The sequence below is a fragment of the Carcharhinus amblyrhynchos genome, chromosome 8 (assembly GCF_965287045.1).
Source record: "Carcharhinus amblyrhynchos chromosome 8, sCarAmb.v2.hapA, whole genome shotgun sequence".
Taxonomy (NCBI): Eukaryota; Metazoa; Chordata; class Chondrichthyes; order Carcharhiniformes; family Carcharhinidae; genus Carcharhinus; species Carcharhinus amblyrhynchos.
In genome coordinates, this window is record NC_137331.1 from 67,092,865 (window position 1) to 67,109,342 (window position 16,478).

The 16,478-nt window shown below is 43.1% G+C and overlaps 1 protein-coding gene across 1 annotated transcript in view; it reads left to right on the top strand.

Annotated features, from left to right (window-relative positions):
* Positions 1-16,478, top strand: part of tcea1 (transcription elongation factor A (SII), 1) — a 61,902-nt gene that overhangs the window by 22,581 nt on the left and 22,843 nt on the right. The window contains exon 3 of the mRNA XM_080194227.1: positions 12,349-12,454. Within this exon, the coding sequence (XP_080050353.1) occupies positions 12,349-12,454 (106 nt within the window). The remainder of the gene's footprint in view (positions 1-12,348; positions 12,455-16,478) is intronic.

Consider the following 16,478-nt stretch of genomic DNA (forward strand, 5'->3'; position numbering starts at 1 on the left):
GGTCCCAGCAGATTGGAAAACTGCAAATGTAACATCTTTCCAAGAAAGAAGGCAGACAAAAAGCAGGAAATTATGGACCGGTTAGCTTAACATCTGTCATTGGGAAAATTCTGGAATCCATTAGTAAGGAACTAGAAGGAGCACATTTAGAAAATCAGTGCAATCAATAATATGGTTTATAAAAAGGAAGTTGTGTTAAATTTTTTAGAGCTCTTTGAGGGTGTGACAAGGTGGATAAAGAGGAATCTGTAATTACAATGTATTTAAATTTGACAATGGCATTTGATAGGGTGCCACGTTTGAAGGTTACTGAACAAAATAAGAGGTCACGTCTGGGACTAACTAAAGCACGGATACAGGATTAGCCAGTGGATGGAAAACAGAATCTAACTAAGTGGCTGGAATTTTACTGGTACGCCCGCCCAAGGCTCGTAAGATCGTGTCCAAGGCCAATGGAGAATGCCGTTCTGTGAGCCGTGCCGGTAAAATCGGGGCCAATGGGTCATTTTCAAATTGGCAAAATGCAAGTATTGGAGCACCACAGGAATCATTGCTATTTACAATCTTGACTATTTACAATCTACATTAGTGACCTGGTTGAAAGGACCAATTGTTTCGTAACCAAAATTCTGATGATAGAAGGATTGGTCGCAGAGCAAGTTGCGAGAAGGACACAGAGGGTCTAATTTTATCATCAGACTGCGCCCATTTTCAGGCACGAGCATCTAGTAAAGTTGGGCATGAGGTGAGTAGCGTGATCTGCACCCGTTCCTCCTTTATCAAGGGCCAAAAATGGCCACTGTCAGGATCGTCCCCAAAACGGGCACGTCGTGAAGTTAAATACATTTGCATGTATTTAAATTGACTTAGTGGGCTGCATGCCCAAACTTAACAGCACATTCCCCTTTACCACTGCGTTCACCCATCCAGATTCGGTGTGAAACAGACGTGGTCCACAAAGAACCGATTCGGGCACTCCAGCTTCTGAGGAGGTAAGCTCAGAGCTTCCAGCGGCTCTCTGATTCATATCGGTGATGGGAGTGTTCAGATGGCTCCCTGGTGGGGGGAAGGGGGCAGGAAGCCACTCCGCGTTCAATCGGTAGGGGGCCGTGATTGGTCTGGTTGGTGGGGGAATGAAGGGGTCAGTAATGTTGTGAGGGTGGGGCAATGTTTGTAGAGGCCAGGGGGAGGCATTATCCCGCTGAGGAGTACTGTGGCAGGGGAGTGTTTTTCTATTTTCTTTAACTGTGCATGCGCAGTTGGAGGTGCTGATCAGAGCTGCAGTGTTTCGGGCATGGTAAGCCCTGCCCACAGGCTTCTGCAGCGTGATTTGGAATTGCTGATAATTTTTCAGGCAGAGAATGTATGGAGGTGCCTGAGAACAGGAATAAAAGTCAGATCTGAAACACTCCGTTTCAAATCCACCCAGCACTTAAAATCAAAACGGTAAAATAGGGCCTAGAGTGTGCAAAGGGATATAGGTAGGTTAAGTGAATGGGGAAAACATTGGCATGGTGTATAATGTGGGAAAATGATGTTGTCTACTTTGCTGCATTTTCTTTACTCATCAAACCAAGGCCATACTTCTCATATGCATCTGTGGTGTAAAACCTGTCATTTCCAAAACTTGCACTCAATCACCTGGGGCCTCTGTTGTGCAGGATCATGTTAAAGATTGTAATCACTTTAGTTCCTGGATGACCCATGAGCAATACTTTGGGTGATTACCAGGTCCATTCATGTCTGCTTCCGTTTCAGTAATGCAAGATACAGGAACTGGCTCCCTTATCCAGCATCCTGAAATCCAGAAGGACCTGAAAACCAGCCACATTCAAAGCTGGTACCTTGGATAGCAATTTAAATAAAACTCTTTTTTAATTTCTCGTACTTTATTTTGTGTATTATAAGTACATGCTAGGCCCAAGTCCTAAAATCCCAAATCCAGTCATAGTGGTCCCGAGCTTCCCACATATGGATGGATACCTGAACTGGCGAATTCTGATCCATGGAAATGTTAATTGCATGTTAGAAATGATGATGTCCTACATTTAAGTTTTAAAGTTTAAGTTTATTAGTGTCACAAGTAGGCTTACATTAACATTGCAATGAAGTTGCTATGAAAATCCACTAGTTGCTACACTCTGCCTGTTTGGGCACACTGAGGGAGAATTTAGCATTGCCAGTGCACCTAACCAGCATGTCTTTTGGACTGTGGAAGGAAACTGGAGCATCTGGAGGAAACCCATGAAGACATGGGGAGAATGTGCAGACTCTGCACAGACAGTGACCCAAGCCAGAAATCGAACCCAGGTCCGTGGCATTGTGAGGCAGCAGTGCTAACCACATTTGCACCATTCTGAGGAGAGATTACACAAACTAGGGTTGTGTCTCCTGGTATCTAGGAGTTTAAATTTAATGGTTTTGGGTGTTGTTTTGCTTCAATGCAATGGGTAAAAACCCAAAAATAGAAAATAATACAGCACACAAATGACAATTTTCTACAATATAATGAGATAGATGAGGTCACAGTGGAAAATTGCTCTGGTGTCTGGTGTGAATTTGATGCATGGTTATCACTTGTAGATGGATCTCTGATGCTTGATTGTTGCGTTGTGGCACATTGTTTTGTGCAACCTCTTCTGTAATTACTGTAATTTGTGATTCTATTCAATTATTTGTGTTTCAAGACAGTGTATCGCTGGTAGTGTGATTGTCAAGCAAGTTTTGGCATATCATAGAATCCCTACAGTACTGAAGGAGGCCGTTTGGCCCATCGAGTCAGTACCGACCCAATACCACCCAGGCCTAACTCCCGTAAACTCTCAAATTTTCCCCACTAATCCCCTGACACTAGAGTCAATTTAGCATAGCCAATCAACCTAACCTGCACATCTTTGGACTGTGGGAGGAAACTGGAATGCCAGGAGGAAACCCATGCAGACACAGGGAAACAGTACAAACTGCATACAGCCAATGACCTGAGGCCGGAATTGAACCCGGACTGCTGGCGCTGTAATCGCCGTGCCACCATCATGTCCTTTGCCCAGAGACAGGTCTTGGCTTAATGTCCGCTGATGCTTCACCCTGTGCCATTTCCTTGGCAGTTTGTTTAATCAATCATGGTTTGTCATTGTCTTCCACCAGGGCAAGTTTTACTGAATTGAACATGCTTTCCACCTGATTTAAAACTGGATTCAAGAAATGTTTGAATGAAGAAAACATTTTATTCTCACTAAAACATAGAAATGTTTTGAGAAACCATTTTTATTTAAAATTGCAGTTCCTGAATTATGCAATTTATTTTTTTGGAATAAGGCGTTTATTCTTTTTCTCCACCCTGCTGAATTCCTTTAAACAATTTGAAACTTTTATTTTAACAACTAAGGGCAATGTATGGCAAATACACACTTCCAAAAATCAAATTTGTTGATAGTTTTGCAATGAGAAAATTTATTCGTAAAAATGCTGTTCCATAATGTGTGTAAGTAAATTTTATACATTTTATCTTGCTCGTGATAGATGACTGTAAAAATAAATGTAATTAATGGAAAGGTCACTTTTTAATGATTAAAGTTAGTATTTTAATGAACTGGACTTCATGGATCTTGACCTATGATTAAATACCACTTTAAAACAGCAGTTAATTTTAATCATTGTACGTTACTGCAAATACAAATTTGCACCAAAAACACGCATAGCAGCTACTGCTAGGTCAGTGTTGATCTCGAAAGCATGCACTTGAATGATTTCCTTTTTAAAATAAGTCAGTGTGGTTTATTAATTTTGGTTATGTGCAATCCAAGTCTTCCTGCTGAATAGTCTTTGACTTGGTGCTTTAGTTTAATTCTAAATTTGAACAGAAGATGGCACAATGCAGATTCTGTTCAAACAGATGCATACTTTCTGCTAAGCAGGAAGATGTGAACTACACTCTCTTGCCTTTCTAAGACTCATTCACTTAATGTAATTCTATCACTTGCTTTCTCCTGTTATAGTAAAATTATACAAGTATTTCCCCTCTTGCTAAATGTATCAGTAGTCCTTAGGGAGAAAAGGGTTGCCAAATTTGAAGGGACATGACCAGCTTGGGATTGTGATGCGCAATGATCTCACACCTGGTGCTCCTGATTCGGGGAGCTCTCAAACTTAAATGATCACAGCATGTGGCCAACATTAAACGGGCTGTCGAATGCCTGTAAGCTCCAGTAGGGCGTGCAAAGTCATGAGAGGCTAGCAGGAGTTGAAGCTGGCTTGCACCTCTTAAAGGGGAGGTACATTCTGGCTGGAGAAACTACTGTAGAAGAGAGAGTGAGTAAGAATAATACTGAATTATGGCATAACATGGCAGTGAGTGTGCTCAAGATTTTCCAGCATGGCACTGATGACTTTTGTCAAGCAAGTACAGAGGTAGAGAAATACGTAGAAACACAGAAGATAGGAGCATGAAGAGGCCATTTGGCCTTTGAGCCTACTCAGCCATTCATGATCATGGCTGATCATCCAACTCAATAGCGTAATCCTGCTTCTCCCCATAATCTTTGATTCCATTCACTGCAAGTGCTGTATCTAGCCACCTCTTCAATACCTTCAGTGTTTTGGCAGAAACTACTTCCTGTGGTAATTAATTCCACTGGCTCACCACTCTTCATCATCGCCCTAAATGGTCTACCATGAATTCTCAGATTGTGACTTCTGATTCTGGACTCACCCACCATCGGGAACATCCTCCCTGCAACAACCCTGTCTAGTCCTATTAGAATTCTATAATTCTGAGACCGCCCCCCCCCCCCCCCGCTCATTTTTGTGAACTCCAGTGAAAACAATCCTGACCTAGTCAAGCTGTCCTCATTCATCAGTCCCACCATCCCTGGAGTCAGCCTGATAAACCTTCACTGCACTCCTACAAGAGCAAGAACATCCTTCCTCAGAAAAGGAGACCAAAACTGCACACAGTACTCTAGGTGTGGCTTCACCAAGGCCCTATATAATTGCAACAATACATCCCTGTAGCTGAACTCAAAACCTCTCACAATGAAGGTCAATATACTGCTTACTGCCTTTACCACCTGTTGCACCTGCATGATTACCTTCAGCGACTGATGCACAAAGACACGCAGGTCTTGCTGTACACACCCCTCTCCCAATCTGCAGCCGTATATCTGCAGGAGGCCAGGGGAGAGACCCAGGCAAACATGCAAACCCAGACAAAGGGAACAAATAATTATAGCAGTCAATGCCAGGAGTGTAGTCCTGAGGGCCTGGGATGCAGTGCTGCAAGATGTTTGATCTTGTGACTGATAAAGCTTAGTAAATGTCAAGTTTGTTTTTTGTGAGACTCTTCTGTCCTTGGTACAAAGGCAAACACCAACCGCTGTCCTATTCAAAAGTTCTTTATTCTTCTTACATATGCAAGCTGGCAAGCCTTTGCTACGTAATTTCCACTCAGTGCTGGGAGTCAGGTAGCAAAGGCACCCTGAACAATGGGACAGTCACCCTATATGTAGCTTTACAATCCTTATGGTCACCTGCTGTCTGATGCAACACAGCCAATCACAAGACACCTTTTGTGCCAGTCAGGTCAATCTTATCTAATGTTGTAGTATGGTTATATTGAAAGAAAGAGAACTGTTTATGGAAAAGTTCATTAATCACAGATGTCTTAAGCTTGTCATTTTGAAATCAATTCGCAGCAGACTAAAGTTATTTATGCCTTTCATACCCAAACTGCTGGTTTAGCAGGTTTTTGCAAAAGCTCATAGTTGCATTTGAGATATTAAGGGAGTAATATCTCATACATCTTCAGTGCCATAGCCCACCAACTGCTCCACTCCCCTTTACACTGCTCAACTCACTGTCCTCTCCTTCACTTGCCTAAAGTTCTTTATCAATCACATCCATGCCTTCATCTCACCCTCCTATTTAATATTGTTTCAAACCTCACATCCACATCTCGGACTTTATACCCAACATGTTGTGCCATACTTTGGCACAGTACGGAGGGATGCATTACTGGTGGCAACAGCATTGGCAGGAGACAAACATGGCTGCCCCTCCCTGTGGAGAAGGAACTGCATGTTGGCATTAGGGCAATCATGGCTCAAACTCTGACTAGCTGTGAAGCTCAAACCATCAAAGACAATATTTGTCCCGTTCCAAGCCCTCATTCACATATTCCCCTTCCCCATATCCCACAATCTCTTCTGATCTACAAGCTTGTGATGATCTAAAAATGCACCTCCTGCTCTTCTCTCACCAACCCTCTCCCCCAACCCTTCCCTCACCACACAACCTTTCTACTTTTAGATCCCAAATATTGGAATCTGGCAAGACTGTGATATAAGAGAATTTGATGGTAGAGCAGGGAGACTGTGATTTAGAAGAAAGTAACTTGTTCTCTCAATTGCAGCCACCAGCTCAGCTACCAAGAATGCACATACATTTAAAGATTAGCTTGCATACAGTAGGCACAGCGGTACCTGTCACTTCTTCAAAGTTACAGAAGAATCTTGGGTCCAAAGTACAATCTGCCTTATCTGTGTGGTTCTTGTGCCCACCCTCTGTTTGTACTATTATTCTTTCTGAAACTGATGCCCATACAACCAACACCAGAAATATGTGCAGGTGCCAGATTGGACCCAGAACATCAGCCATTCCACTGAAAATCCTGGCACAATACATCCAGATTTTTCCATTCAAACAGAACTTGATTGAACCCAGTTTTTAAAGTTAGTAAATCTTAACATAGTTATGGTATTTAAGACTAAAAACATTTTGATATATTTTAGCTCATAAAATATAAATGTTTCTTGTTAGCTATTTTCTTGACCACATTCCCAATAAAAAGTTTATGTTTTATTTATTAGTCACAAGTAGGCTTACATTAACAATACAATGAAGTTACTTGAAAATCCCCTAGTCGCTGCACTCTGGTGCCTGTTCGGGTACACTGTGGGAGAATTTAGCATAACTTGCTCATCTTTGGACTGTTGAAAGAAACCGAAGCACCCAGAGAGAACCCCACACAGATGCAGAGAGAATGTGTAAACTCCACACAGACAGTGCCCCAGGCTAGGAATGGAGCACAGGTCCCTGGTGCTGTGAAGCAGCAGTGCTCATCACTGTGCCACCGTGCCTCCCAGTTGCATTCTTGGTTTGATTTATTATTATCACATATATTAAGATACTGTGAAAAGTATTGTTTCTTGTGCACTGTACAGACAAACCATACCGTTCATAGAGAAGGAAATGAGAGTGTAGAATGTAGTGTTATGTCATAGCTAGGATGTAGAGAAAGATCAACTTAATGCAAGTTAAGTCCGTTCAAAAGTCTGACAGTACATAGGGGAGAAGGAAAGAAGAGAGTGCAGAATGTAGTGTTCTAGGGTGCAGAGAAAGATCAGCTTAAGATATAAAAGGTCCCTTCAAAAATTTGATGGCAGGGAAGAAATTGTTTGTGAGTGGGTTGGTACGTTTTCCCAGATTTTTGCATTTTTTTTCTGATGGAAGAAGGTGGAAGAGACTATGTCCAGGGTGGATGGGATCCTTGATTATGTTGGCTGCTTTTCCAAGCCAGCGGGAAGCGTAGAATGAGTAAATGGATGGGAGGCTGGTTTGCATAATGGAGTGGGCTACGTTCACAGTCCTTTGTCGATTTCTGCTGTCTTGGTTAGATCAGAGCCAAGCCAAGCTGTGTTACATCTGGAAAGAGTGCTTTCTATCGTACATCTGTAAAAGTTGGTGAGTGTCATTGCAGACATGCCCAATTTCCTTAGCCTTCTGAGAAAGTAGAGGTGTTGGTATATAGGTATTGGTAACACTAATGTCAGCGTGCAGACACCAGGACAGGTTCGTGGTGATCTGGACACCTAGAAACTTGAAGTTCTTGACCATTTCCATTTTGTTGATTATAGACAGGAGCATATACTCCACTACACTTCCTGAAGTTGATGACTGTCTCCTTCATTTTGCTGATATTGAGGGCGAGATTATAGTCGTCGCACCATTTCTGTCTCTTTCCTGTACTCCGTTTGTCATTGTTTAAGACCTGACCCACTGCGGTGGTGTCATCAGCAAACTTGAAAATGTAGTTGGAGTGGAATTTGGCCACACAGCGACAAATGTATATGGAGTATAGTGAGAGACTTGTCTTGTGGGTCACCAGTGTTGAGGATCGTCATGGAGAAGGTGTTGTTGACTATTATTACTGACTACAGTCTGTGGGTTAGGAAGTCAAGGATGCAGTTGCGGAGGGAGGAGTGAAGCCCTAGGCCACAGAGTTTGGAGATGATTGTTGGAATAATGGTGTTGAAGACTGAGTTGTAGTCAATAAATATGAGTCTGATATAAGTGTCTTTGTTATTTGGCTTCACTTATTATTGCCACATGTATTATCGTACAGTGAAAAGTATCATTTCTTGAGTGCTATATAGACAAAACGTATCGTGCATAGAAGAGGAAACAAGAGAATGTAGAATATAGTGTTATGTCATAGCTAGGGTGTAGAGAAAGATCAACTTAATGCAAGGCAAGTCCATTCAAAAGCCTGACAGCAACAGGGAAGAAGCTGTCCTTGAGTTGGTTGGTAGAGAGGAAGTGGAAGAGCGAATGTCCGGTATGCGTAGGGTCTTTAATTGTGCTGGCTGCTTTACCGAGGCAGCGGGAAGTGTAGACAGTGAATGGATGGAAGGCTGGTTTGTGTGATGGATTGGGCTACATTCATGACCTTTTGTAGATCTTTGCGGCCTTGGACAGAGCAGGTGCCATACCAAGATGTGATATAACCAGAAAGAATGCTTTCTATGGTGCATCTGTAAAAATTGGTGAGAGTCGTAGCTGACATGCCAAATTTCCTTAGTCTTCTGAGAAAGTAGAGGCATTGGTAAGCTTTCTCAACTATAGTGTTGGCATGGGGAGGACCAGGACAGGTTGTTGGTGATCTGGATGTCTAAAAAGATGAAGCTTTCGACCCTTTCTACTTCGTCCCCATTGATATAGACAGGGGCATGTTGTTCTTTACGCCTCCTGAAGTCGATGTTAATCTCCTTCAATTTGTCACTGAGGGAGAGATTATTGTTGCCGCATCAATTCACCAGATTCTCTATATCTCATTCCTGTACTCTGTCTCGTCATTGTTTGAGATCCGACCCAGTATGGTAGTGTCGTCAGCAAATTTGAAAATTGAATTGGAGGGGAACTTGGCTGCACATTCATATGTATATAAGGAGTATAGTAGGGAGCTGAGAACACAGCTTGTGGAGCACTGGTGTTGAGGATGATTGTGGAGGAGGTGTTGTTGCCTTTCCTTACCTTTGTGGTCTGTGACATAGGAAGTTCAGGATCCAGTCACAGAGGGAGGTGCCAAAGCCCTTTCCATGGAGGTTGGAGATGAGTTTTGTGGGAATAATAGTGTTGAAGACTGAGCTGTAGTCAACAAATCGGAGTCTGACGTAGGTGTCCATGTAATCTAGATGTTCCAGAGTTGAGTGCAGGGCCAGGGAAATGGCATCTGCTGTGGACCTGTTGCAGCGATAGGCAAACTGTAGTGGATCCAAGTAGTCCAGGAGGCTGGAATTGATTTGTGCCATGACTAACCTTTCGTAGCACTTCATAATGATGGATGTCAGAGCCACTGTTTGATAGTCATTAAGGCACACTGCTTGGTTTTTCTTAGGTACTGGGATGATGGTCATCTTCTTGAAGCAGTTAGGGACCTCAGATTGTTGTGAAGAGAGGTTGAAGATGTCTGTGAATACCTCCACCAGCTGATCGGCACAGGATCTGAGTGCACGCCTGGGCACCCCATTCGGGCCAGTTGCTTTCCATGGGTTGACCTTCAGGAAAGCTGCTCTGACATCTGTGATGATGACACCAGATACAGATTCATCCAGGGCAGCTCTCGCTCAAAACAGCGTAGAATGCATTGTGCTCCTCAGACTGGAGCTGGCAATTTTACATGCCTTCATCATGTAGCCTGTTGTGTCTTGCAGACTTGCCATAGTCAGCAAGGGTCGGTGTGACTAGCCAGGGACTCTAGCTTGGTCTGGTATTGTCTTATGGCTTCTTTGATGGATCTCCTTAGATCGTATCTGGCTTTTTTGTATCGGTCAGTGTCACCTGACTTGAACATCTCAGGCCTGGACTTCAAGCAGTGAATTCACCAGTTATCTAGATGTTCCAGAGTTGAGTGTATGTCTAGGGAGGTGGTGTCTGTTGCGGCAATAGGCAAACTGTAGTGGATCCACGCAATGTGGGAGACCGGAGTTGATGCATGCTATTACTAACCTTTTGAAGCATAATAGATAATGATGGATGTCAGAGCCACTGGGTGATAGTCATTAATGCATGCTACCTGTGTTTTTTCATTCACCTTTCTTCCTAGGTAAGCTGACATTTTAAATGGTTATTTCTTCTCAAAATCACCATTTTGTCTTCATTTAAAGAAAACTCATCCATGACATCTCTGTCCCTGCAAGTTACTGACCCATCTTCAATTTTATTCAAATTGGAATGCTTGGAGTGCTTTGCAGCCCCCCAACTGACAGTCCATATTTAAGTTTCTATATCAGAATTTCACTTCTGCAACAGCACTGCAACACCAAATTTGCAAATGAAGTCTGTGTGATTGTGACCATTCCTGCTCCAACTATTCCTCTTGGCACTTTCTGACCTTTCTGCTGTTGACTACACCACCATTCACCAGCTGAGTGAAGTTGCTGCCACTTGGTTCTTTAACCTGCTGCTTGTCACCAGAGAATCTCCAGCAGTGATTTATTTTCTTATACCATAATGATATCTCTGAACTTATCCAAAGAAATATTCTCGGTCACCTCCTATTCTTCATCTTTGGGTTATCCATTGGTGACATCATCTAAAGACGCAGAATCAGGTTCCCCATGTACATTGATAACATCCAGCTGTATTCCACCACTGTCTCTGTGCTATGAGCTTGTTTGTCTGACATTTGTTATTGAGAAGACTGAAGCCATCATTTCAGCTGCCTTAACAAACTCTGTACTCCTGCCAACAATCCCATCCACTGAGTCCCCAGCCGTGCTCACTGTCTCAGCTTGATTCAGACAGCTTGCAATCTCCATCTCCTTTTTGATCCTGAGCTGAGTTTAACCCCATATGATTTTTGTTACAATCAATGCCTATCCCCACCTCCAATAAGTCACCCGTCTCCATCCCTGCCTCATCTACCGGCAAGACCCCAAGTATTCCAGTGGTGGTTTTGCTGTTCTCCAGCCTGCCCCCCAAAAGCTTCAATTTGTAATTCTCTGCCTAATGTTCAAATGACTTCATGGCGCCTCCATATTTCTGTAATCTCTTCTACCTTTCAAGATATGCTGTATTCCTCTAATTTTGACCTCTTGCCCCTCATCCATCCTTTCATCCACCATTAACAAACCTGCCTTCAGGTTTCTAGGCCCTATACTCTGGAATTCCTCCTGCCTAGCCACTTCTTTTATTTTGGGAGCCCCTCCTTAATAGCTGCCTCTTTAACACAGCTTTTAGTCAACTCCTAATATCACTTTCTTTAACTTGGTGCCAGTTTCTCTCAAATGTGCTTTCATGTAGTGCCTTAGGATACTTTTCCAAATTAAATGCACTATATAAAAGCAAGCTTTTATTTACAAGCCGTAAGTGGAAATCTGCTTGATTGCTCCTTTTAGTGAGGGATATATATTGCAACAAAGCATTTTTAATTCTTGTCCTTTGTTGTGCACAAGAGTCATGAGGATAATGTATACTGTGAGCCTTATTTGGGAATCTGTTTTCAATGGTCCATCTGAAGATAATATAGTGGGAAACAGAAAATGCTGGCAGTGCGCAACCTGCTTATGTTTCACAAAACAAAAGAATGCAAATGTTTTGATGATTTTGTTTTTTTTATGCAGAGTTAAGTTAGTATGACATTTGAGATTGGTTATCCAATTTTCTAATTTGCTGAACTGACATATTTCTTCAGCAATTTAGGATAAATCTTGATGTAGTCCACGTACACGTTCAATGCCCATGGATAACAGGATTTGAATACTAGCATACACGCTGAAGTGAACTATTGTAAATTGGAGTGTGGGTGCCTGTGTGGATAAACCATAGAGTTGCAAGATTTTAATGTTATTTTCTGGATTACTAAAGATGCAATTTATATTATTCAGCTTCTAGGGAACTGAACTACTTTCTCCAGGTGTCCAATTCATTTGGCAGTGTTGGGTTTACTCATTCATTCATAAGAGACTAGTAGTATTTGAAGTAAAGTTTGTTGTAAATTTTTGGAGTGACTTTTGTTTAATATATTGGGAAATGAATCATTTGTTAAGTAATGTCTCTCCAATTGTTTTGTAGTCTACCAGAATTGGGATGTCTGTAAATGCCATTAGGAAACAGAGTAAAGAAGAAGACGTCATTTCGTTGGCAAAATCCCTTATCAAATCCTGGAAGAAACTCTTGGGTAAGGAACTGTAGACTAGAAATCAATAATAAATGCAAACTACTGCGGATGCTGGAAATCTGAAATTAAAAAAAGGAGATGCTGGAAAAACTCAGCAGGTCTGACAGCATCTGTGGAAAGAGAGAGAGAGTTAACTTTTTGACTCGGTATGACTGCTTCAGAGCAAAATGAAAATTCTGTTTTGCCCCATTTAATTTCTTTGTAAAGTGAACTCATTTAAGGGTCCTTGTAGTCCATATACTGCACTCATAAAATAAAATATTCTATTGAACTCTTAGCTAAACAAGAAGGGTGGCACAGTGGTTAGCATTGCTGCCTTACAACGCCAGGGATCTGGGTTCAATTCTGGCTGCGGGTGACTGTCTCTGTGGAGTTTGCACATTCTCCCCATGTCTGAGTGGGTTTCCTCCCACAGTTCGAAAGACATGCTGGTTAGGTGCATTGGGCATGCTAATTTCTCCCTCATTGTACCTGAATAGGCACTGGAGTGCGGCGACTAGGGGATTTTCACAGTAACTTCATTGCAGTGTTAATGTAAGCCTACTTATGATATTAATGAATAAACTTTAACAGAAACGAAGACAATGAATTTCCTCTCCGCATACCGCTGAACTGTTGGAAATTTAAATGTTTTTTAAGTAGAAAGTGTTTAAAGGAACTAATAACAATCGAGTGGGTTGTATATTTTGTCATTACCTGTGCCAAATATAGATGTATTGGTGTTTTTAAAATCTACATTCTTACATCATTGCTTTTGTTGAAGTTGTGTTATTATCCAAGTTTCTGTATGACTTGATCATATGCAGTACTAGCACTGTTCTGCTGCTTTAAACCACAAATATGTTGTATTTAAGTGGTTCAAAGCAAAACAAAATGTAAAGTGCATGAAGTCATGGGCAAATTTATTGATGTCATGAGTTGGCTTGAAATGCTGTGTGGTAGGCACATATATATCAGACTGATTCTAGACTTCAGGATTCTGCAAAGTAGTGTCTGGCTGTGTTGATTTGTGTAATGATGTGGGTATGCCGGCGTTGGACTGGCGTAAACACAGTAAAAAGTCTGACAACACCAGGTTTTAGTCCAAACGATTTATTTGATAATAGACTCACAAGCTTTCGAGGTTTCCCTCTTCGTCAAGTGAATGGAGAGTTCTGGCCTCAGACAGAGCATATAAAGCACAGACAGTTTAGAGATTACTGATTAGAATGCGAATCCTTACACCTAACCTGCTGTTCAAGACCTGAAGTGGCTGACAATGTGAGTGGAAGGAGCACTGATCACAGGTTACAGAGATGTGTATTGTCTCCAGACAGTGCAGTAAGTGAGGTTTTGCAAACCCAGGCAAGTCACAGGGGTTACAGATAGTGCGACATGAACCCAAGATCCCTGTTGAGACCATCCTCGTGTGCGGAACTTGGCTATCAGTCTCTGTTCAGCGACTCTGCGCTGTCGTGAAGGCCGCCTTGGAGAATGCTTACCCGAAGGTCAGAGGCTGAATGCCCGTGACCACTGAAGTGTTCGCCAACAGGAAGGGAACAGTCTTGCCTGGTGATTGTCGAGTGATGTTCATTCATCCGTTGTCGTAGCGTCTGCATCGTCTCCCCAATGTACCATGCTTCGGGACATCCTTTCTTGCAACGTATCAGGTAGACAATGTTGGCCGAGTTGCAGGAGTATTTACCATGTACCTGGTGGATGGTATTCTCAGGTGTGATGATGGTATCCATGTCGATGATCCGGCATGTCTTGCAGAGGTTGCTGTGGCAGGGTTGTGTGGAATTGTGGTCACTGTTCTCCTGAAGACTGGGTAGTTTGCTGCGAACAATGGTCTGTTTGAGGTTGTGTGGTTGTCTGAAGGCAAGAAGTAGGGGTGTGGGGATAGCCCTGGCGAGATGTTCATCTTCATCAATGATATGTTGAAGACTCCGGAGAAGATGTCGTAGATTCTCCGCTCCGGGGAAGTACTGGACGACGAAGGGTACTCTGTCCACTGTGTCCCGTGTTTGCCTTCTGAGGAGATCGGTACGGTTTTTCGCTGTGGCGCATCGGAACTGTCGATCTATGAGTCGAGCACCATATCCTGTTCTTATGAGGGCATCTTTCAGGGTCTGGAGGTGTCTGTCACGGTCCTCCTCATCTGTGTATACGGAGGGCTTGTCCATAGGGAATGGCTTCTTTAACATGTTTAGGGTGGAAACTGGAGAAGTGGAGCATTGTGAGATTGTCTGTGGGCTTGCGGTACAGTGAGGTGCTGAGGTGACCGTCCTTAATGGAGATGCGTGTGTCCAAGAATGCAACTGATTCTGGGGAATAGTCCATGGTGAGTCTGATGGTGGGGTGGAATTTGTTGATATCATCATATAGTTGTTTCAGTGATTGTTCACCATGAGGCCAAAGGAAGAAAATGTCATCGATGTATCTAGTGTATAGCATTGGTTGAAGATTCTGTGCAGTGAAGAAGTCTTGTTCGAACCTGTGCATGAAGATGTTGGCATATTAAGGTGCAAATTTGGTCCCCATGGCTGTTCCATGTGTCTGGATGAAAAACTGGTTGTTGAAGGTGAAGACATTGTGGTCCAGGATAAAGCAGATGAGTTGTAAGATTGCATCTGGAAACTGGCAGTTGTCGGCGTTGAGTACTGAGGCAGTCGCAGCAATGCCATCGTTGTGGGGGACGTTGGTATAGAGCGCCGAGACATCCATTGTGACGAGGAGTGTCCCTGGTTCAACTGCTCCATGTGTGCTGAGTTTCAGTAGGAAGTCCGTAGTGTCGCGACAAAAGCTGGGGGTTCTTTGTACAATGGGTTTCAGGATGCCCTCGACGTAGCCGGAGAGGTTCTCACACAGAGTCCCATTGCCCGATACGATGGGACGGCCAGGTGTGTTTGCCTTGTGTATCTTTGGGAGGCAGTAGAGATCTCCAACGCGGGGAGTACGTGGAATGAGAGCACGGAGGGTGCTCTGAAGGTCTGGATCAAAGGTCTTGATCAGATTGTTGAGTTGACTAGTGTGTTCTTTGGTTGGATCTGTGGGTAACTGTCTGTAGTGTTCCTCATTGTTTAGTTGTCGGTACACTTCTTTACAGTAATCCGTTCTGTTCAGTATGACGACGGCCCCTCCTTTGTCTGCTGGTTTGATGACAATGTTGCGGTTTGTCTTGAGAGCGTGGATGGCGTTGCGTTGTGCTTGGGTGATGTACGGGGCTGTCTTGTGAGTGCGGTTGATGAATCTGGTGTTAACGCACCTCCTGATGGTTTGGGCATACAAGTCCAGTCGAGGGCAGCGGCCTTCCGGAGGAGTCCAATTGGATTCCTTCCTCTTAGGTTGTTGCACTGCGGATCTCTCTGTCGGTTGTTCTGGTTCATCGGCTGTCTCATTGTGTTCGCTGTAGGCCTCTTGGGGTTTGTGGAAAAACTCCCGTAGCCTCATTTGCCTGATGAATTCCTCTGTGTCTGCTGCGAGACTGATGGGATCCATTTTGGTGTTGGGGCAGAAATTGAGCCCTCGGCTGAGAACTTCGATTTCATCTGGTTGAAGTGTGTAGTCCGACAAGTTGACAATAGACCTCCCTGCGGTAGTGCTGTTTTCTACTGTGGTGCCGGGGTTTGTGTAATGCAGTGCATGCAAGCTCTTGTTTCTCCTGAGGCTCTTTCATTGCTAATTCACGCTGGAGGTGAGCTACATCTGTCAGGAAGGCAAAGATTGTAAAATGACACCATTACAATCCATGCCAAAAGGAGTAGAAAAAAGTTACAAGAAAACCTTTTGCACGCTGAAGCAAAACATTCAAGTAGCAAAGGTTATTTGTAAAAAGTACTTGGAATGATAATTAACATGAGTTTCCAGCGTTTTGGTGGTGCGAAGCCTCGCAGATAGTGAGCACAGATTGGAAAGTTGTGCCAATTGATGGTGAGGATCATTTTCCAATGGATAATACTGGAGGCAGTGATATCAGCTCATTGAACTTTCAACTAGTATTTCCCAGTGCTAATTATGCAAACTTTGGTTCCTTGCCAAATTT